This window comes from Aquarana catesbeiana, linkage group LG10 (assembly GCF_042186555.1).
Source record: "Aquarana catesbeiana isolate 2022-GZ linkage group LG10, ASM4218655v1, whole genome shotgun sequence".
NCBI classification, from domain to species: Eukaryota; Metazoa; Chordata; class Amphibia; order Anura; family Ranidae; genus Aquarana; species Aquarana catesbeiana.
In genome coordinates, this window is record NC_133333.1 from 247,383,097 (window position 1) to 247,404,828 (window position 21,732).

The following is a 21,732-nucleotide window of genomic DNA, read 5'->3' on the forward strand; positions in this document are numbered from 1 at the left end:
CTTCTATGCATGCCGAATTATTTGTGATTTGGTGATTTTTCCTTTTTTTTGTTAATTGTTTCAGGTATTCACTGACCCCAGCAACCTCCAGCGGCATATCCGTTCCCAGCACGTCGGAGCCAGGGCACACGCCTGTCCTGACTGCGGCAAAACCTTTGCCACCTCGTCAGGTCTCAAGCAGCACAAGCACATTCATAGCACTGTCAAACCTTTCATATGTAAGTCATCTTGCTCGAAATTAGATCCTTTCTCTGCTTTCCTGTAAAAACCCATAAAAACCACAAGGCAAATTACAAGAGAAGCCTGTGCAACCACCCAAGTAGAGAACCACAGCAAGTCCACAGTCAGGTCCCAGGCTGAACAGGGAAATACTTTTTCTGTATGTTAGAAAGGACTTTTTTGCTGGCCGTTCTCTGATTGGCCCTTGCTCGCTTTACTACATTGGGTGGAAGTAACCAGCCGTGGCCAAAAAAGGACAGTCTAGTATTAGATAAAGCAGGGGTAGGCAACCTTGGCCCTCCAGCTGTTTTGAAACTACAAGTCCCATGAGACATCGCAAGACCCTAACAATCACAGGCAGGACTCCGAGAGGCATGATGGGATTTGGAGTTTCACCACAGCTGGAGGGCCGAGGTTGAATACCCATGAGTTAAAGGGTCAGTCCACGCAAAAGGGATATTTTAGTGTTTGGTGGCTGCGGGAGAGTTAAATCACCTAATAGTTTCTTCTCTCCCCTGGGGACTCAATTGGTGAGATCTCTGGGCCGAGTTCCTGGGTCTGTATACCTGCTGCACCCTTTAACAGAAACTCCCACTCTCCCTAGTGGATTGTTTTTTTTTTTTTATACTATGAACAATGTAATAAGAAGAGCACCCAATACTTCCCAGTGGATAACAGCAGAGTCAGGAATTACGGTAGGGAGATCTTGCTGTTGAGGTACCTTAGACCAGTGTTCCTCAACCTTTTTTTAGCCACCCTTAAAAATTCTGCAAAACTTCAAAGCACCCCATTCTAAAATGTATAATGTAATTTCAGGGATGTGATAAGCTATGGTAGAACTAACTCAAAGAAAATACCTTATCACATCCCTGAAATTACATTATACATTTTAGAATCAGGCTAGCACTAGAACTGTTAGGAATAAAGCCAACTACTCTTCTGTCCTTGACCACATTTGTCTGATTGTTTGCCAACATGTCTCCTATATTAGATCCCACTCTTCATTATATTTTTTTTTTCACTTGGCCAATTTCAGGGATGCGATAAGGTATTTTCTTTTAGCTCTACCACAGCTGACCGGTCGGCTAGCACCAGAAATTGCAAGTGAGCCAGGTGTGAGCAATGAAGCCCATTTAACTGCTTCCTTTTTCACCCCAGTGTTCCCTACTAACCACTGAGAACCCTATGACATTTCCTTCTCTGTAAAAATAAACAGAGAATAATGTAGTCATCATTTTCTACAAGCAAAGTCATCTTTGGGACACGGTACATTGGCAGCTTAGAACTTCATAGCGTGCTAATCCACCATTTCTAACTGCAGATCCTGGGCAGTGGACCAAGGCTCTTCATGCATTTTAGACATAGTGCAGTGTCTTAGCTAATAAATTACCCAGCATGGGTCTTCATGTAATGTCCAACTTCACACATTTGGGATGTCTGCTTGTCAAGGAACTAGGTTTATATATTTTAGCACAGTTTAAACGAGTGTGGAGGCCACAAGAGAAAGAAAAACTGAATAAAAGACTATAATTTTACTAATAGCTGTCCTAATGGTTTTAATGACTTGCGCAATGAAAAACAATGTTTCAGTTTGAGATTAATAATTTACTTGTCAGTTTACAATGAACACCAGTTTTTTGAAAAAATATTTTATATATTAATATCTTAATTTAATTCCACTTAGGAATAACATGATATGTGTATTGTAAAAAGTGTAAAAGTTAAACCATTTATTTCAACTGGAAATGGACCTCACACACAAGATGACAAAAAGTTGCCACTCATCCATGATCTGACCATTATAGCTTTTCCAAAAAAAAAAAAAAAAGCCCAAGCTTGATCGTCTAGGCCACTGGTCTCTAAAACTGCTGCCCATGGGCCAGATGCGGCCCTTTGCTTGTCTTTTGCTGGCCCTTGGACGAGGCAACATTCCTCCCACTGACACCAACGATGAGGCACCATTCATTACACTGACACCCACAGTAGGGTATAATTCCTCCTATTCATACCAACAATGGAGCACTATTCCTTCCACTGACACCAAAGACAGGACACCATTTCTCCCACTGATACCAATAAAGGGGTGCTATTCCTCCCACTGATACCAATAAAGGGGTGCTATTCCTCCCACTGATGCCAATGATGGGACAATATTCCTTCCACTGACACCAAAGACAGGACACTATTCCTCCCCCTGATACCAATAAAGGGGGGCTATTCCTCCCACTGATACCAACAATGGGGCACTGTTCCTTCGACTGATACCAAACACGGGGCACTATTCCTCCCACTGACACCAATGAAGGGGCACTATTTCTCCCACTGATACCAACAATGGGGCACTATTCCTTCCACTGACACTAATGATGGGGCACTATTCCTCCCACTGATACCAATGAACGGGCACTATTCCCCCGACTGATACCAATGAATGGGCACTATTTTTCCCACTGAAACCAATGAAGGGATACTATTCCTCCCACTGACACCAATGAAGGGACACTATTTCTCTTACTGAAACCAATGACGGGGCACCATTTCTCACACTGACACCAATGATGGGGCTCTATTCCTACTCCTACTGACCACAGGCAATTTGCACATTTTAATTACTCCCACTGACCAGCCAGCCTAGCCTGAGGTATTGTTTACTCCCACTAACATTAGGGCATTTTCTACACCCAATATAGCCACAATCCAGCCCCTGTAAATCTGAAGAGCGGTAAACTTGCCCATTGTTTAGAAAGTTTGGAGACCCCTGAGATAGAATGCATGATAAGATCCCAAAATGACAATATTGATTGCAATCAATGTCCACTCCTTCTGAAATCAGTTGGGTTGGGCAACAACCACCTAATCTTCCTGGGTGCTTTAAAATAACATTTGTTCCCTACATGAATGTCCAAGCTTTTAACTTTTTGAATTGAATGCACAAATATCAGCTGCGACATCTCTCCCCCATGCATGTAAGGTTAGATGGCCACAGAGAGAGATATCAATATGTTCTTTTATTTCAAAAAAATAAATCCCAAATTGTTGAATCTTTTAAATTTTTTTAAACTGAGAAGCCATACACATATTTTCATGCATTTGTAAAAGACACTTGTAGATGCTTTATATCAAGATCTCCACTTAAAATGGTTTTCCAGTTTGTCAAGAAGTAAAAGTACCGTTATCAGTGGGGTATTGATATGAAGAAGGGGTTTCTACTCCTCGGGTTTCCTCCTCCCCTGTTGAAATGTACCCCATTTGCCATGTGCCCCATTAAAAGATTTTTCATCCCAGGATTAGGCAAAGTGAGGGGAGTTCCCCTCTTAGATAAATGTCCTGTATTGATGACAGTGGTAAACAGGATGTGTCTACATAGTTGCAATGCAGAAAACAAGGTTCTAACCCTTCCCTACTCTATTCAATATGTTGTTGTTTTTTTGTTGTTTTTTTTAAAAACCTATATATACTCTTTAATTATCTATGCATTGCATTTCTGTGAAAGTAACTGGCCTCTTTGAAGGACCAATGTACACATCTATATGATCTTTTTATGCATATTTATGTTTATTTGATCATTTTTTTGTCTTGGTTTCTGTTGGTGTTCCAGGTGAGGTCTGCCACAAATCGTACACACAGTTCTCCAACCTGTGTCGCCATAAACGAATGCATGCTGACTGCCGTACGCAGATTAAATGCAAGGACTGTGGACAGATGTTTAGCACTACCTCCTCCCTAAACAAGCACCGACGCTTTTGTGAAGGCAAAAACCATTACAACCCCAGTGGATTATTTGCCCCTGGTCTGCCCCTGACAAGCTCTTTGATGGACAAGTCCAAACCTTCTCCGAACATGAATCATTCTAGCCTTGCTTTCAATGACTACTTTCCTTCTAGGGCACATCCAGGTGGTTTGCCGTTTTCACACGCTCCTCCTCCTTTTCCAGCATTGGCCCCTGGATTCCCAGGAATTTTTCCTCCGTCGCTTTACCCCCGGCCACCTTTATTACCTCCTTCTCCACTACTCAAAAGCCCTTTAAACCATGCTCGGGAAGCCAAGCTTCCTAGCCCAATGGGAAATCCTCAGCTTGCGCTTATGGCCTCTCTAAACAGCAGCAATAGCAACCAGCAGCTTTCATTGGAGGAAAAGTTTGGGAACAGTATGGAAACATACATGGAAAAACATAAATCCAGGAGCAGTGACTTGTCAGATGGAAGTGACTTTGAAGATGTCAACACCACCTCGGGGACAGATTTAGATACCACCACTGGTACTGGTTCTGATTTAGATAGTGATGTTGACAGTGAAAGAGACAAAAACAAGGACAAAAACAAATCTTTAGAAAGCAAGCAAGACATTGTCAGTAGTTCTGTTTCCAGTAGTTCTAATAATGTTGCTGAAAGGTCATTTTTCTATTCTCAACATTCCTTTTTTCCTCCACCAGAAGAGCAACTGCTTCCATCAATGGGGGCAGCCAATGACTCTATCAAAGCTATTGCTTCTATAGCAGAAAAATACTTTGGACCTGGATTTATGGGCATGCAAGAAAAGAAAATGGGTTCACTCCCCTATCATTCCATGTTTCCCTTTCAGTTTCTACCCAATTTTCCCCATTCTTTATATCCAACCTTCTCAGAACGGACATTAAATCACAACTTGGTTATGAAGGCCGAACCAAAGTCTCCTAGGGACCTTCAGAAAGTTGTCAGCACGAGCTCCGAGTCACCATTTGATCTCACCACCAAACCAAAAGAGATTAAGTCAGCCTTAATGCCGCCTAAAGTTTCGGCGCCCCAGGCTTCGGGAGAGGAGCAACCCTTGGACCTCAGTATTGGTAGCAGAAGTAGAGCCAGTAGTCAAAATGGGGCTAGGGAATCTAGGAAAAACCATATCTATGGTGAAAGGAAAGTGGTGTCCAATGACATGCTTTCAAAAATTCCTCCGCCTCCTCTTCCGCAACAGCCACATCTTCACTACGCAAAACCTTCTCCATTCTTCATGGACCCCATTTACAGGTAATAACATACCTTGACCTAATCAAGAAACAGTGGCATTCTAATTTTTTGGGGCCTAGATACAGTTCTGCTACAACCCTTTATTCATGTGCGATTAGCTTCTTTAAATATGGATACTCTAATTTGCTTGTTTCAACGCAACTGTAAGGTATGTCAGCTTTGACTGTTGGGACGTATTTTGCTGTACGTGTCTTGTTTAAAAAAAGAGTAAAGAGGAAAAACATCTATTATAGCAACAACTTACGTATAGCTTGTGTTTTTTTTTAGTATTAACACTGAAAAGAATATGCTTTGAGTTTGTGTTAAAGGGTTTGAAGATAGGAATATGTGCATTACATGGATGCAGTGATCATTGCTTAGAAGTTATATGCTTGAATGTTTTATCTCTCTACGCTACGATCATCAATATCCTTTATGCTGAAATAACTGTCAGAACAATTGGTGTATATTTGGAGACAACCTGTAAAAGAAGCTCAGCAAGATTTTCTGATCTGGGGGATGTAAGTGAAGTAATAAGCAGTATACTTCCATACTCCAATGTAGAGATGTCCAGGTCCAAAGTGAAAGTCCCACCACACTTCTCCTCTTAGGAATTAGGTTGTGACCCCATAGTTGTCTATGAATATATCCCCAGCAAACGCCTGGTTACAGAGAGCCACATGAGATGGCTCAAGTTTTGTGATCCTGGGGTTCTCCTTTCATTTGAACCTTTGCTTTGCCCAATTAGGGAAAAGCAACAGGCCCACTTTAACGTATCCTTCCCCAGCAGCTCTTACCTGACTTCCTTTCACTCCCCTGCAGCCCCAGTCAGCTACTAGGAGTTAAAGGAAAGTCCTGTGTAATGTGCAAATTGTTTAAGTTGCTGAAGTTATATTTTACACATGAACTCCCCTGTGACAGAGGAAGAACTAGGGAGAAGAACAAAGGGTAAGTATATGTTTGGAAGAGGTGGTGGATTAAATCAAACCTGCAAAACACAGGTTTGCTTACAGCTACCCTGCCAGTTTTAATATTTAAAAAATCTTTTTAAAGATAGATAGATAGATAGAGAGATAGATAGATAGATAGATAGATAGATAGATAGATAGATAGATAGATAGATAGATAGATAGATAGATAGATAGATAGATAGATAGATAGATAGATAGATAGATAGATATTATCTACTGGTCTTTAAAATTGTTACTAAACTGGATAAATGTCTAGTTACTTTTAAGGTGATGGCCTGATGTTTAAAACCAATTTGATCTCCTTGCAGTCTTTCTTTCACCCAGTATTAATATAAATGTGTAACTTAACGTATTTCATATACTGTAAGTAGCCCTTAGCCCTTAAGCCATTATTGTGGTGAGAAAAGAATTTATGTCAAAAACTCAACCAGGACAAGAAACGTTTTCAAACTTTGTCACCTTTTCCTATCCTCTGGGTGGCCTCTGGTGTGTTCTGTCACCTACTGTTTTTTTTTTTTGTTTTTTTTTATATCTTTTTAGTGGCTGCCATTGTGGAGCTACCAGTGCCACCTACCTCTAGAGTTATTAAGAAGTCACTTAATTTTTCCTAGTAGATATTTTTATGTTCTTTATATTATGGCAAATTCAGTAAGAAAATCATTCCTCCAAGGTGAGTGACCATTGAGCTGGGAACTCTAACTGAGAGATTGCTGCTGGAGAAATATGAAAAGCATTCGAAACATTTGCCCCAACAGATTCCAACCATAGAAAAGCTCTATATAGGCCAAAACTTGGTAAACACCAATTTAATTTATGTTAGCTTGCTGAATTAGTGTCCCATTCCAATGCCATGATCATCGAAATGGAGATTCCCCATCTATACACACACACCCATTATTGCTGTAGAAGTCTCCACTCTTCTGGGAATGCTTTCTACAAGATTTTGAAGTGTGTCTGGGGGGAATTTGTGCCCAATTAGCCAAAGATGCATTTGTGAGGTCAGGTGCTGATGTGAGATGAGAAGACCTCGCTCGCTGTAGGCATTTCAGTTTGTTCAAAAGGTGTTCAGTAGGGTTGAGGCCAGGGCTTTGGCAGACCACTCGATTTAATCCACACTGGACTGGTCAAGCCATGACTTTATGGAGCTAGTTTTCTGCACCAGGGTCTAGCGGATGCTGGAACAGAAAGGGGGCCCTCCCCAAACTGTGGTCACAATGTTGGTAGCCCACATTGGTCTATAACAGGGGTCTCCAAACTTTTTAACCAAAGGACCAGTTTATTGTCCTTCAGACTTTAGGGGGGTCATCATTGGGAGTAAACATCACCACATAGGTTGGACTTGATGGACTTGTGTCTTTTTTCAACCTCACCTACTATGTAACTATGTAACCACGTTTTTTATTAGGGGAAGGAATAGTGGCCCATTGTTATCATTGGGAGAAATGTTGCCCCATTGTTGATGGCAGTTGGCAGGATAATGTCTTCATTGGGAGGAATAGTGTCTCAAGGGCTGGATAAGGGAAAGAAAAGGGCCGAATCTGGCCGCCGGGCCGCAGTTTGGAGACCACTGGTCTGTAACGTTTTTGTATGCTGTAACATTAACAGCACTCTTCACTGAAAGCAATTGAACTTAATCATTTGGAGAGGTTTCCACAGTTTTGGCCACATAGTATTTCGGGTGTATATGGACACTGTTAAATTCCAATAAAACACCATATAAATGCTGCAAACCACTGGGCAATCTCAGGCGTGAATTTTTGGCTTAACTCCACCAGTGACCATTATTGTTTTTCTGTCTGTACACTCTCTACCTGCTATATATAGCCTGGTGTTGTGCTGAAGGGAAAACTGAGCTTCGTATCAAGGGAAGTCCTAGTTATTTCTCTGTCTTGGACGAGCTGAGGCTCCAGAGAGAAGACACAGGATGCTAACTCATAAAATTACAGGAAATGTCCTCATCCGAATGACATAGATCATGTATCAATTAGGCTGACCTTCCATTCATCACACCAGTCAGCCTGCTTCAAAATGATGAGGCCCTGCATTAATCATCCTGATTTAGTATCCATTTTTTTACTTGGTAAAATATAACGTTTTCAAGGGAAATTTCCAGCAAGAACAGAATGATTGGATCTGCATCCATTTACTCATGAAACCAAGTTGCTTTTTAAGGTGAATGTGAGAGGCTCTGGATTAAAGTGGATGTAAACCCAAAATCTATTTTTTAAGTATATGTGGCATCATGAGTCACTATATACCGTTTTATTAACTGTGGCATTTTTTGTGAACCTATTGCATGCAAAGTTAGTGATCCTGCCAGGAAAAACACTTCTTGTTGCAGGCTGACAACACTAAGCCATTGCCTCGCAATTGGCAGCAGTGTTTTCAATGGGTTCTGCAAGCCCCTTTAGTTGGACAATGGGCTGCCATCTGATAGGCCCGACAAAGCTGCTCAACAGCCAACTTCTAAGCAGGTAGGGCAGTGTAGGTCCCCTTTAATGGTGCCTCCTCCCTGCAGGAGAAGGCTGGGAGCTCATATATAAAAGCCAAGGAAGGGGGAAGGTGAGATGGACCCAAGTGAGCAGGAAGAAGATCAGGCTACTGTGCTCCTCTTCTCTCTTCCACTGGGGGAGAGCAGGGTGTCATGGTAGTTACCCTATTAGGATCCTTGGGGAGATGAGGCAACACTATTCTACTGCAGAGCTGGAGGTGAGGCTGTTGGGTGTTGGGTCTTGGTTTGACCCTTGGTCCCCCCCCATCATGAATAATAGCTGGACAGAGTGTAGGCAATTCACTGTAACTGATCTGAGGAGTAAGCATCTTCTGAACGGGCAGGGATCAACTACCTCCTATATATATCAAGTACTGTTTTGGGGTCTTGGACCCAATTTGTTATGCTGCCTCCTGAATTGACGCAATAAAGATGTTAACCCGCTACTTTGATCTCTGTGTGAATTTGTCTGCAAATGTGGGTTGCATACTAGAGGTTAATGCCTGTGTTAATCTGACTGTTGAGCCCAAGGAGGATTGAGAGTTAAGGCCTCATGTACACAGCTGCTGGTAAACGGACGTTTAGGAGAAGTTGGGCATTTTTTTTCAGCTGCCCCTGAACTCTCCTCCATGTTATCTTATCAGTACATGTAGACAGGGTCGTTTATAGTCGTTTCTAGGCAGTTGAGTTTAGAAGCTTTTTTTGGAACGCAAAATAATGGGTTCAGACGGATGTTCAGAGGCATTTAAACAGCCAAATGCCTGTAACAGCTTGTAAGCACTGCTAAATGCATTAACTCGCGTTTATTATTCTTCTTATTATTATTTAAGGTACTTGTATAGCGCCGTCAATTTACGCAGCGCTTTACATATACATTGTACATTCACATCGGTCCCTACCCTCAAGGAGCTTACAATCTAAGGTCCCTAACTCACATTCATATACTAGGGCCAATTTAGACAGAAGCCAATTAACCCACCAGCACGTCTTTGGTTTTACAGCGTTTCGTTTACAGACGTTTTTCATTTTAACAAAATTTTTTTATTTTTTTTTTTACAAACGCTTATAGACGCAAACACGGCTAAACGTGACTAAACAGCCTTTTTTAGACGCCAGTTTCTAGCTGTCAAGTTAAATCGTTCAGGAGAGGTTGAACAACGTCCTGTGTACATGAAGCCTTATGCCCTGTACACACGAGCGGACTTTTCGACCGGACTGGTCCGACGGACCGAATCCGACAGACAATCCGACCGTGTGTGGGCTTCATCGAAACCTTCAGCGGACTGTTTCTGTCGAAAATCTGATGGACTTTAGATTTGGAACATGTTTCAAATCTTTACGTCGAACCCAGTTCCTATTGAAAAATGTGCTCGTCTGTATGCTAGTCCGACGGACGAAAACCGACGCTAGGGCAACTATTGGCTACTGGCTATGAACTTCCTTACTTTAGTCCGGTCGTACGTCATCACATACAAATCCCTCGGACTTTGGTGTGATCGTGTGTAGGCAAGTCCGTCTGTTCAAAAGTCCGTCGGAAGTCCGTCAAAAGTCAGTCGAAAGCCCGTCGGAAAGACTGTTGGACCTTTGTTGCCGAAAAGGCTGCCCGTGTGTACAGGGCATTAGTGTGTGGATATCCCTGTGAGTGAGGGGGTTGATCAAGCACAGTCAGGAGGGTGGAGGGGTCAGGTCTCCGAGCACCATCCTTACATAAGAGAGTCCACTAGAGTCCAAACTATTACTGCTGTAATTGTGAGGGAAGGGCTTACTGTCGTCAACCTGCAACAGGAAGTGTTACTGGAAGGATCAGTAGGTAAGAAACATATTCACCAAAAATATTTAACGGTATACAGTGAGGAACGATGTCTAACATATTGAAGCACACATTTAGGGTTTAAAGGATATGTCAAGCCAAAATAATTTTTCCCAGTTTTTGGTAGCGTGGCGAAGGATTAGAAGTCCTTTCAGGTTTTGACTGCTATCCGGGGCTCCATTATAGAGATTTCCCCTTACGTCCTGTCCTACTGACAATGGCTTCCCCAGACCAGGATATGCAACGGAGCCCCAGATGGTAGTAAAAACCTGACCAGGGTTCTTATCTTTCCCTATCTCTTTCTTTATCCAAAACTAGGAAAAAAAGGTTTTGGCCGGACACAGACTTTAATTCTGAAACTGCTAGCGTCCTGCTTTTGGTTCTGATCCGTTGGCTTCTATTGACCCTGAACATGTAAGCAAATCAGGAGTTTCAGCATCAACCCAGCCTGCTACATGCCTCTCCCAGGCCAGTGATTGCAAGTACCTAAAGTACAGCTAGAGGCAAAACTGTTTAGTGTGTTTTGTGAGTCCTAGTTTTGGATAGAGGGGAGAGGGATTATTGTTGCCTGTGTCCCCTTTAGGGAGATTCGCCTTCTCTATTTGTCCTGTTTCCATTATCATTGCAAGTCATAGAAAATCCCAAATTTGGAGTTGTCCCTAGAAAAGTAATAGAGGGGAAATCTTCCAAGGGGGGAACTTCCAAAGAATTCCCTTAATTTGCAAGGATTTCCTCTTTTGGCTATGGGACAGGAAGTGAAGGGAAATCTCCCCAATGGGACACAGATGGCAAAAAAATAACCAACAGGGGTTATAGCTGTGGCGGCCCGTCCATTAGGGGTGCCCCCCTCTCCACGTCACCCCCCTATATGCAATGGATAGATTCATGCATTGCATGAATCTATCTGCAGCCACCCCCTATTCATGCGTCTGACCCCTTTCAGGACACGGGGTGCATGAATTACAGCGGCTGGGTTTTTTCTAAGCACCTGATTAGAGCCAGAGGCTCTAATAGGTTTCAAAATAGGGTGGACTCGGGTCACAGAGAATGCGCTCCAACCCTACCCAATTGTGTTACAACAACGAATGAATATTGTTGAAACACTGATCCTCAATCCGGCCAATCAGAAGCGGGTATGAGACCTGCTTTCCAATTGGCCAAAAAGAGAAGACTCCCGATTGGTGATTCGTGATGACCCATGGAGAGCAGGACATCGGGAGGATGCCCCCGCCGAGCAGGGAAAGCCGCCGGTGATAGGGTGGTAAGTGCTACTGACCAACTGGGGGGGGCATACTGTTGGCGGCCCTCCCAAAAAAAAATTCCACCAGCCGCCACTGGGTTGTAGCCCTCCCTTACTCTATACAAAATGGAAAAAAAGTTTTACTTATAGTTCTACTTTAAGCTAGAGACAGACAGGTAGCCAGCATTTTTAGAAACAGGTCAGCAATTGCAGCCTACATATGTCCATCAGTACGAGCTTACATCAAAGGAGAAAAGGTCAACCTGATTCTTCCTTTCATGTTATAATCTAGAGATATCAGAGATATTACAGTGATATGATTGGTTGCTGACAGCAAGTACTTTTTTTCTTTTGTGGTATGAGGTCTGATTGCTATGGACTACTACACGTTGTGCTTTGTGGCCTATTAATACAGCTTGGGTAGCTTATTGCAGTATTCTGTTCATTCGATTGAGAGATGCTTTGCTTTGGCTGTGGCACTGGTCATATGAGCTTTGCTATAGAAGCTCTTGGGGGGCTAAAGTTTGGGTAGGGGCAATCAGGCAATGGCTCTGCTTAAGCAGTAATTCTCCAGCCTTGGCATGGTCACATGACCATTGCGCTTATTATAGAAAAAAGAAAGACATTCCAGGTCTCTGATTGCCATGCTATTTATAGCATTGAGGTTGAGTAGCACTATGAAAGGGTCTTCACGTTTTGGCTATAGGTTCCTTTAGATTGAAAAAAATTATATCCATTTGAAAATGTATTGTATTGTTAAGCTCTTGATTGCTTGATTGCTTGTGCAGATACTGCTGGCCAGTAATTCTTCTGATCCAGCAATTGGCTTCAATTTACAGATTCACATAGGAAAGACTCATTTTGAGTCCACTCAAGGTCCTAATTTTAACTGAAGTCCCGATGAAGGGACAGTTCCTTTGACCCCCGAAACTCTTTTTTTAAGTACAATACCAATAAATTAATTTGGAAAATGTTATCTTTTAGTGTGGTGCTCCTTCCTTTTATACATTTTTTTTTTCTGTGTTGGTAAGATGTCTCTCTCCTCTCATATCTGTTGGGTTTGATATTAAAATTGATAAGTTAGAGGTTAAAATCAATTAATAAGCAGTCAATACCTTTATATTGGGACCTATAGCCTCTAAGATATTTTACACCTGATGTTATATTAGCAACAATGTAGAAGAACTCCTCATTGTGGGACTTTAAAGGCAATCTACTGCAACTGTGTTAAAAGACATATAAGTCCATCTTTAGTTGTACAAAACAATAAAATATTTTTAAAACCCAATCACGGCTTTTGGGTATTGGATTGTGATTGAGCCGTGCTTGGGCTTTAGAAATATTTTATTGTTTTTACAAATAAAGAGTCCACTTCCCATCAAATATATAGGCCATATGTTTGGGCTTCTGCATTGCATTGTGGGATACTGCTGGGGTTGGGGGATCTCCAGTTTGGAGTTGAAGATTACGTGCATGGTACATTCTTGTTTGGGTATTGGATTGTGATTGGGTTTTAGAAGTATCTTTAATTTATTGTTTTGTACAAATAAAGATGGACTTATATGTCCTTTAACACAGTTGTAGTAGATTGCCTTTAAAGTCCCACCATGGGGAGTTCTTCTATATTGTTGGTAGAACTTTAAGGGATGTTGGCAATTTCTCATTAACTAGATTGATGTTATATTATTAACATAAAATTTCCAAGGAACAATGGACTGTGTTGATTTCTTGATTTCAAGTCAGGAGGACAGTATAAATAATTGTGGTACTGGGCCAAATCATTATCAGACCAAGTAGTTACTCAAATCCGAGTATAGGAGGATGAAGTTTAAAATATATATAAGGCCAAAAAGTTTTGGATAGGGTGTATAAAGGTTCTGAAAGGTTTTAATTGCTGGGGAGATTCACCATTTTAATTTTTCCTGGTGACCATATAGGCAGAGAGTAATGGTTAATACAAAGCTTTATGGCTGTCACTGCAACAGGGATAGAGGGAAATGTTTCCAGTGGGGACACCAGTCCTGGTGACAACTGTCTAAGGGGAAGGGTGGTTCTTCTCACTCTGCAGATATGTCCTCTCGGTTAATGTATGTCCAAGACACTAAAAAAAGATTTGCCTTTATTTACACCATAATTTCCATGAAATATATAAACCACATTTTGGGTATTGCATTGTGGGATACTGCTGGGATTGGGGGGGGGGGGGGGGGATAGAGCTCCAGTTTGGAGTTGAAGAATACATGCATGGTACATTCTTGTTTGGGGATCTTTAACTACAGGTATGTTCGGACACATCAGGTGTTGCATTTGTGTTACAGTTTTAATCCCAGATTCATGTCAAGCCATTGTTGGTATTTTCATGATGTTCTCATCTTCCCTGAGGTACGTAACCCTCTGTGTTGTTGTCCAGCAGGGTGGAAAAGCGGAAGGTGACAGACCCTGTGGGGACGATAAAGGACAAGTACTTACGGCCATCCCCTCTCCTCTTTCACCCTCAGGTAAACAGATCTGGAATTTGGTTACAACGTGTGCCTTGACCATAGACCAACTGACCATTAAACATGAAAAAAACCATGGGCATTTGGTCTTGTGTTATTGAAGGGAAAAAAAAATCAGAATTTGGATTTGACCAATCTGCAGAGATAATGGCACTCAGTGCTTAGACTTTTGGTCATATGTTTAGCACTCTTGGCTGTCTGGCAACATGAAGTGACTTTTTCTTTGTAATATCTGAACAATGTACAACCATTCCACCAACATACCATATCTACGAGGGTAGTCTGAAAAGTTCATGGCCTGACACGGAAGTGAAGGCATAGACATGAACTTTATCACTGCACAAAACCATTCTACCAGATGTTCATCGCTGAAAATGGCGCATGCGCACTGTACAGTTTTCATACACTCTTTGCAAACAGTTAACACCCCTGTAGCCAAGTTAAAAATTAAGAGAGTGGAAGATGAAGGCTCAAAGTGTTTTCTCACTTTGCCCGCTAATGGAACACTCCAAGCCTTCTATTTCCACTTTCTCTATTTTCAACTTGACTACAGGGGGTGCCAACTGTTTGCAAAGACTGTATGAAAACTTAAATCAGAAAGGCTGGCAACTCGGATGCTATTGAAAAAAAGTACTTTATTAGTTACATGGATACACGGGTACAGGCTATACGCTGATGCATTTCTGCTAAGAAGCCTTCACCGTAGGAAAACTGTATAGCACGTATGCGGCATTTTCAGAGCTGGACATCTGGAGAAGTGGCTTGGTGCAGTGATAAAGTTTCATGCCTGTGTGGTCACGCCTTCTGCGTCAGGTCGTGAACCTTTCAGACTACACACGTATGGTCCTTGTATACAACAATCTAGCACTGGCTGTTCCTTAAGGTCTACAATTCAATGGATGTTCAGGCAAGGGTCTTGAAAAGTCAACAAAGTTGCTTATATGGACATGACACCCTCATCCTGTTCTTTATATTTGTGTATCATTATTCTTTATAATCTCTCATTTTCCTACTGGATTGTATTTCAGTGGATATCAGCAAATAATGAAACCCATTGTTATCAATTTCATACCTGGTTTGTTTAGCCAATCACTGTTTTTTCCCTGAAGATAAGACCATCGCTTGCTCCTCCCCTGCCCACCTCTGAGGTTATGAACACGCAGGTTGGGTAAGTGTAGCGTGGAGCGGCGGCAGTAATCACATGCAGGCCCGATGTGCAATAACAGGTGTATTAAAGAACTTGCAAACAGTACAAAAACCTGATGGGAAAGCTCACTCGACTGGGAATTTACAGTCAATGCCGTAGAGAGCAGCAATAGTAGGCCAGAACTGAAGACAGCACCAGCCAAGGGGGGTGGACTGCAGCCTGTCCAGTCCAACCCAAAAGATAAGAAACTGGAGAGACGCACCATAACAAGGTGACCAGTGAGAGTCTTGACCAGTCTTGTCCGCAACCAAGTCCACACGATGAAAGTGATGAAAGATGGTGGCACTTCAAGCATAAAAAATAGATCCTTTATTGCAAATCCATTAAAAACAGAGGCAGTCAATGCACATATAGCTCTCAAGAGGTCAGCAAATGCGTTTCACACTGCTGTGCCTAATTATTTGCAACCCAAAAGGGAGCTTGCTGAAATCTAGATGAAGGCCCTAAGCTGACCCTACACCTCTGGAGCCTGTCCCTAGCGCTAGTACTGTTCCTGACAGATAGGTGTGCTCTCCCGACGCTAACCACTTCACCAAAAGCGTGCCAAAATCTGGGGGTAGAGACTTAAAAAAGATTCTGCGTGACCCAAGATGGCCACCAGAGTCACCTGGTGCAGCGTAGCCAACCGAAAAGCAGCTTTCAGGAACTGAGGGAACCATCGAGAAACTGGGTTTCCCTAGACTTCCCCTACATTTGCAGTACGGCTCCGGATGAGCACCACCTGCAGTGGGGAACACAGACTGCACCTGCCTACATGCATGCTTGAGCAATCCAGTTAAAACTTCTACCTCCTTTCCTTAAAATGGGGATGCACTAATATCCAAATTCATGACTTGACCCATTCATTTTTTTTGTGTCTGTGGCCATCCTCCAACACAACTGATACAAAGACAGAGCTGTGCCGTTCCAGGTGGGAATGATTGCTCCCTACAACCTTGTGGTGCAGGTCCAATCCGCAGCCTGTATAATTTCTTGAACCATCCTCCAATACACCCTGATGACTGACAGCACAGCTAGCCTACCACAGAATAAACAAAGCTTCAGTTTCATCATGGGAGCTGAGCTTTTCTTTCCTTGTACCAGAATTTTTCAGCTATGACCGGTCCAAAAAGTTCCAATGTTTTTGAATTATCCCATTTGTTTCTCGCTGTTGAGTGACCTTGGGCATCTTTTAATGGACATTGGAGTTAGATACCAATAATGCTTATCTGTGTTTCTCTTTAAAGTGGAACTCCAGCTTTGCTAATTAAATAAATAAATCTCCTTTGGTCAATGACATCTATTGCAAGGTCTTTTTTTCAGCTGGAACTTGGTGGAACTCAGTTCCACCACCTCTGGCTCAGGCCCTCTGCTCCCTATTCACCACTATTACTTAAAAAAAAAAAAAAGTCCGGCTTCTATGCTTACAAGTGACAGCTGGTTCCCCAACAGCTGCCACAGATCAGATCTCCTGAGTGCCTCCCACTGAGTAAAGGATGGAGACAAGGGAGATGCAGGTGCCCGGGGTGCAGTGCAAATGCAAACATCACCACTGGATGATCTCCCCACAAGTGAGAGAGCCAACTACAGTATGCGGGGAGGTACTAGAGCCGGCTGGGTGCTTCAGCTTAATACAGCAAAAAAATAAGACATGTGAAAGAGGGTGGAGCTTTTAAGGAGATGGGGAGAAGATGGGGGCAGTAGAGGGGGGGTTGCATGCAGAGGGCAGAGTAGGGTTGCCACCTTTTCTTCAAGCCAAACCCGAACACTTTAGTGGCACACAGCAATTTTTTTTTTTATGGGGGAACACTGTGGACTGTGGTATAAAATGGAACTCTGATGTAAGGGGGCTTCTGCTTACCAAAGCCCCCACTAACATCAGAATTTCCAGCATTCCCCATTAAATCAGGGTTCCTAAAGATCCCCCTTACATCAGAGTCCACAGAGCACCCCTTACATCTGAGTCCCCCTTACCTTAGTGTACTCACTTGCTCAGGGGCAGGACAGATAAGGGAGGGAGGGGGCCTATGCACTGGGGGGATACTTTGGTTAATGGGGAGCATAGGTGTGTGCAACCTGGGCGAAAGGGGGAATCGCACTGGGTGAATAGGGTGTGCCCTGGCATGCCTAAGTTGGGGGTTGCAGTCCCGTCTGAATAATGTGTCCGGGTTTCAGACAGTCTGAAACCTGGACACATGATTCAAAACCCGGACTGTCCGGGTGAATCCCGGACAGGTGGCAACCCTAGGGCAGAGCTGAACAGGGGGTAAACGTGAGATGTGGAATGGGTGTGCAGAGATAAGCAGCTGTGGAAGAAGGCTGAGTTCTGCACTCTGTGTGTAGCGCATCCCTGAATTCTGCACTATTTACGAAGCACACCCTGAACTCTGCACTCTGTACATAATGCACTCCTGGTATTTAATGACCTTGTTTAGACCCTCCCACTGTTAGTGAAATTTGACCACACCCACTATTTGATGCGGTTTGGAGGGTGTGTGTAAGGGGTGGGGGGGTGGGGGGGGGGTGGGGGGTGGGGATCATGATTGAGTTCCTGTACATTTTTTCAGAGAAAAAAAACCCTGATTTTACTAAATGTCTTTGCACAGCCTTACCTGCTCTTATACTGAAACTGCAACATAGATTGCATTTAATTTATGTTGCAAATTTTTAAAACTTCATTTGATCCTGCAGCCACTTCCTACTTTCTGAGCATGGAGTAGGAGGGTCTTTCAGTTCTAGACACATGATCAGTCCCAGTGTTGCAATAGGACAAAAATTGGGAGGGGGTGGGGGGGACAGCAGAGCAAAAAATGATATACTGTTCACCAAAACACATACAGATCCCCCTAGGTGATTTTTATTCACACTAAATTACAGAAAGGCTTGTGCAGCAAATAGACATGTCATATGGACCTTCTTTAAAAACAAAGGTAGAGTTGCCCCTTAAGTGGAGCATCCCTTTAATGAGATAACTGCTCAGCAGCAGTGGCATTCTTCACTTTTCCTTAGAAGTTTGAGAACTTTTTCCACCTAACTTCTTCACATAGACCCCTCATTGTTCTGCTTCCCCACCAACGTCTAGTTAATAACTTCCAGTGATTTTCCTCCGAGAAGACTGGATAATGGCAGCGGACCCGCCAGAAACATCCTGTGTTTGTCTGGCTTAGAATAGTGCTGAGATCGACTTGTAAAAGGAGCAGATATGACAAAGCCATCAGCTAATACCAGCAGACAGAGCCTGGGAAGATTCGGGAGCCCATCGTAATCCAGACATGTTAGTGCCACCTATAGGCAGGCTTCAGGACGAGCCATGTCTGCCTGATTAAATAAACTTAAAAAAATATTGCACCTGATTGGTTGCTATGGGCAACAAAGCCTAATTTTTACTTATTTTTTTTATTGTTATTAATATTTAAATATATACGAGTCACGCTAAAGGGCAGAAACTTGTGCAAATCAGTATTTCTCCACCTTTTTTCCTTTTTTCACCCTTAAAAGTGTGCAAAATCTTGAGACCCCCAAAGTCTAAAGTGTAAAAAGTGTAATTGTTACTCATCAATGGGATACCTGAGCCTGGGATGATGCACACAACACAACCACCTTGATGAAATAAAAGTGAGCAGGCAGGCTTTATATTGCAATAAGATGTTTCTCCCTGCCTGCTCGCTGTCTTCTCCGGTGATGTAAACTGAGCTCCGAATGCGCAACTCTGCTTACGGCGCCGGTACTGTGCCTATGTGCTGGAATGAGGGCCTCCTGTGCATGCACAGGAGTGAAGTCATCCCGCGCTTGCCAATAAAGATGGCTGAAGACCAGTACAGATGAGAAGATGCCAGCAAAGGGATCTGTAACTTGGGTTGATTGCATTAGTTCTGCTTTAATTTTACATCAGAAGCCCCCCTTCATATCAGAGGTCCAACATTACATCAGAGGTCCCCCATTATTTCAGAGGTCCCACATCACATCAGAGGTTCCCCATCACATCACAGCCCTCCTTTTCATCAGAGGTCCCCCATCACATCAGAGGTTCCCCATAAGATCAGAGGTTCCCTATCACATCACAGCCCTCCTTTTCATCAGAGGTCCCCCATCACATCAGAGGTCCCACATCACATCAGAGGTTCCACATCACATCAGAGGTTCCCCATCACATCACAGCCCTCCTTTTCATCAGAAGCCCCTCTTCACATCAGAGGTCTCACATCACATCAGAGGTTCCCCATCACATCAGAGGTTCCCCATCACATCACAGCCCTCCTTTTTATCAGAGGTCCCTTATCACTTCAGAGGATTCCCCATCATATCAGACGTTCCCCCATGACATCAGAGGTCCCACATCACGTCAGAGGTCCCCCATCACATCAGAGGTCCTCCCATCACATCAGAGGTCCCACATCACATCAGAGCCCCCCCCCATCACATCACAGCCCCCCTTTGCATTAGGGGTACCCTGTCACAACAGAGGTTCCCCTATCACATCAGAGGTCCTCCCATCACATCAGAGGTCCTACATCACAGCAGAGGTTTGCCCATCACATCACAGCCCCCCTTTGTATCAGGGGTCCCCTGTCACATCAGAGGTTCCCCCATCACATCAGAGGTCCTCCCATCTCATCAGAGGTCCCACATTACATCATAGGTCCAGAGGTTTCCCCATCACATCACAGCCCCCCTTTGCATCAGGGGTCCCCTGTCACATCAGAAGTTCCCCCATCACATCAGAGGTCCAACATTACATCAGAGGTCCCCCATCACTTCAGAGGTCCCACATCACATCAGAGGTCCCACATCGCATCAGAGTTTCCCCATCACATCAGAGGTCCCACATCACATCAGAGGTCCCACATCACATCAGAGGTTCCCCATCACATCACAGCCCTCCTTTTCATCAGAAGCCCCTCTTCACATCAGAGGTCTCACACCACATCAGAGGTCTCACATCACATCAGAGGGTCCCCATCACATCAGAGGTTCCCCATCACATCACAGCCCTCCTTTTCATCAGAGGTCCCTTATCACTTCAGAGGTTTCCCCATCATATCAGTGGTTCCCCCATGACATCAGAGGTCCCACATCACGTCAGAGGTCCCCCATCACATCAGAGGTCCTTTCATCACATCAGAGGTCCCACATCACATCAGAGGTTCCCCATCACATCACAGCCCTCCTTTTCATCAGAAGCCCCTCTTCACATCAGAGGTCTCACATCACATCAGAGGTTCCCCATCACATCACAGCCCTCCTTTTCATCAGAGGTCCCTTGTCACTTCAGAGGTTTCCTCATCATATCAGTGGTTCCCCCATGACATCAGAGGTCCCACATCAAGTCAGAGGTCCCCCATCACATCAGAGGTCCTCTCATCACATCAGAGGTCCCACATCACATCAGAGGTTCCCCATCACATCACAGCCCTCCTTTTCATCAGAGGTCCCTTATCACTTCAGAGGTTTCCTCATCATATCAGTGGTTCCCCCATGACATCAGAGGTCCCACATCACGTCAGAGGTCCCCCATCACATCAGAGGTCCTCCCATCACATCAGAGGTCCAACATCACATCAGAGGTCCAACATCACATCAGAGGTTCCCCACCATCACATCACAGCCCCCCTTTGATTTAGGGGTCCCCTGTCACAACAGAGGTTCCCCCATCACATCAGAGGTCCTCCCATCTCATCAGAGGTCCCCCATCACATCAGAGGTCCCACATCACATCAGAGGTCCCACATCACATCAGAGGTCCAACATCACATCAGAGGTCCAACATCACATCACAGCTCTCCTTTGCAGCAGCGTTTCCCTCATCACATCAGAGTCCCCACTATATATGAGTACCCCATAACATCAGGCCCTTCTTTACATCAGACTTTCTATCACATAAAAGGTGCCCTATCACATCAGAGCTTCCCCATCCCCCCCCCAATCACACAGTCCCCCATCACAGAACCCCCACCCCCATCACACAGTCCCCTCTTCACATGAGAGCCCTACTTTTAGCCTCCAGCAGCGCATCAAAGAGGTAAACGAAGGCCTGGAGGAGGTGGACTTCTGCATTCTCCTGAATTCTGGGGGTGGCCCTGCATGCCTCCAGCCCCGAATCAGAGCCATCATGTAAGTGAACCGGCCACCATCACCATAGCAATTTGAGTCCCCGAAATGCATTGGCTGTATCCTATTCTGCTGTTATGAATTATACTCAGTATTAGTATAAATATGTATAATAAAACTAAATTTAAAAAATTGATAGAACACTTTTTTTTTAATTCTGCCATCACTTTTCTATATTTCTATGTTTGTATATATAGAATTAACAAATGTGCCACGTGGTTTACAAA

General features: G+C 43.7%; 1 protein-coding gene across 5 annotated transcripts in view; it reads left to right on the forward strand.

Annotated features, from left to right (window-relative positions):
* Nucleotides 1-21,732, forward strand: part of PRDM16 (PR/SET domain 16) — a gene marked incomplete at its 5' end in the record, with an annotated part of 79,117 nt that overhangs the window by 13,934 nt on the left and 43,451 nt on the right. For 3 of the 5 annotated variants that reach the window (XM_073603586.1, XM_073603588.1, XM_073603590.1), the window contains 3 exon segments: nt 65-218; nt 3,818-5,222; nt 14,124-14,211. In XM_073603586.1, the coding sequence (XP_073459687.1) occupies nt 65-218; nt 3,818-5,222; nt 14,124-14,211 (1,647 nt within the window). 5 annotated transcript variants of the gene reach the window in all.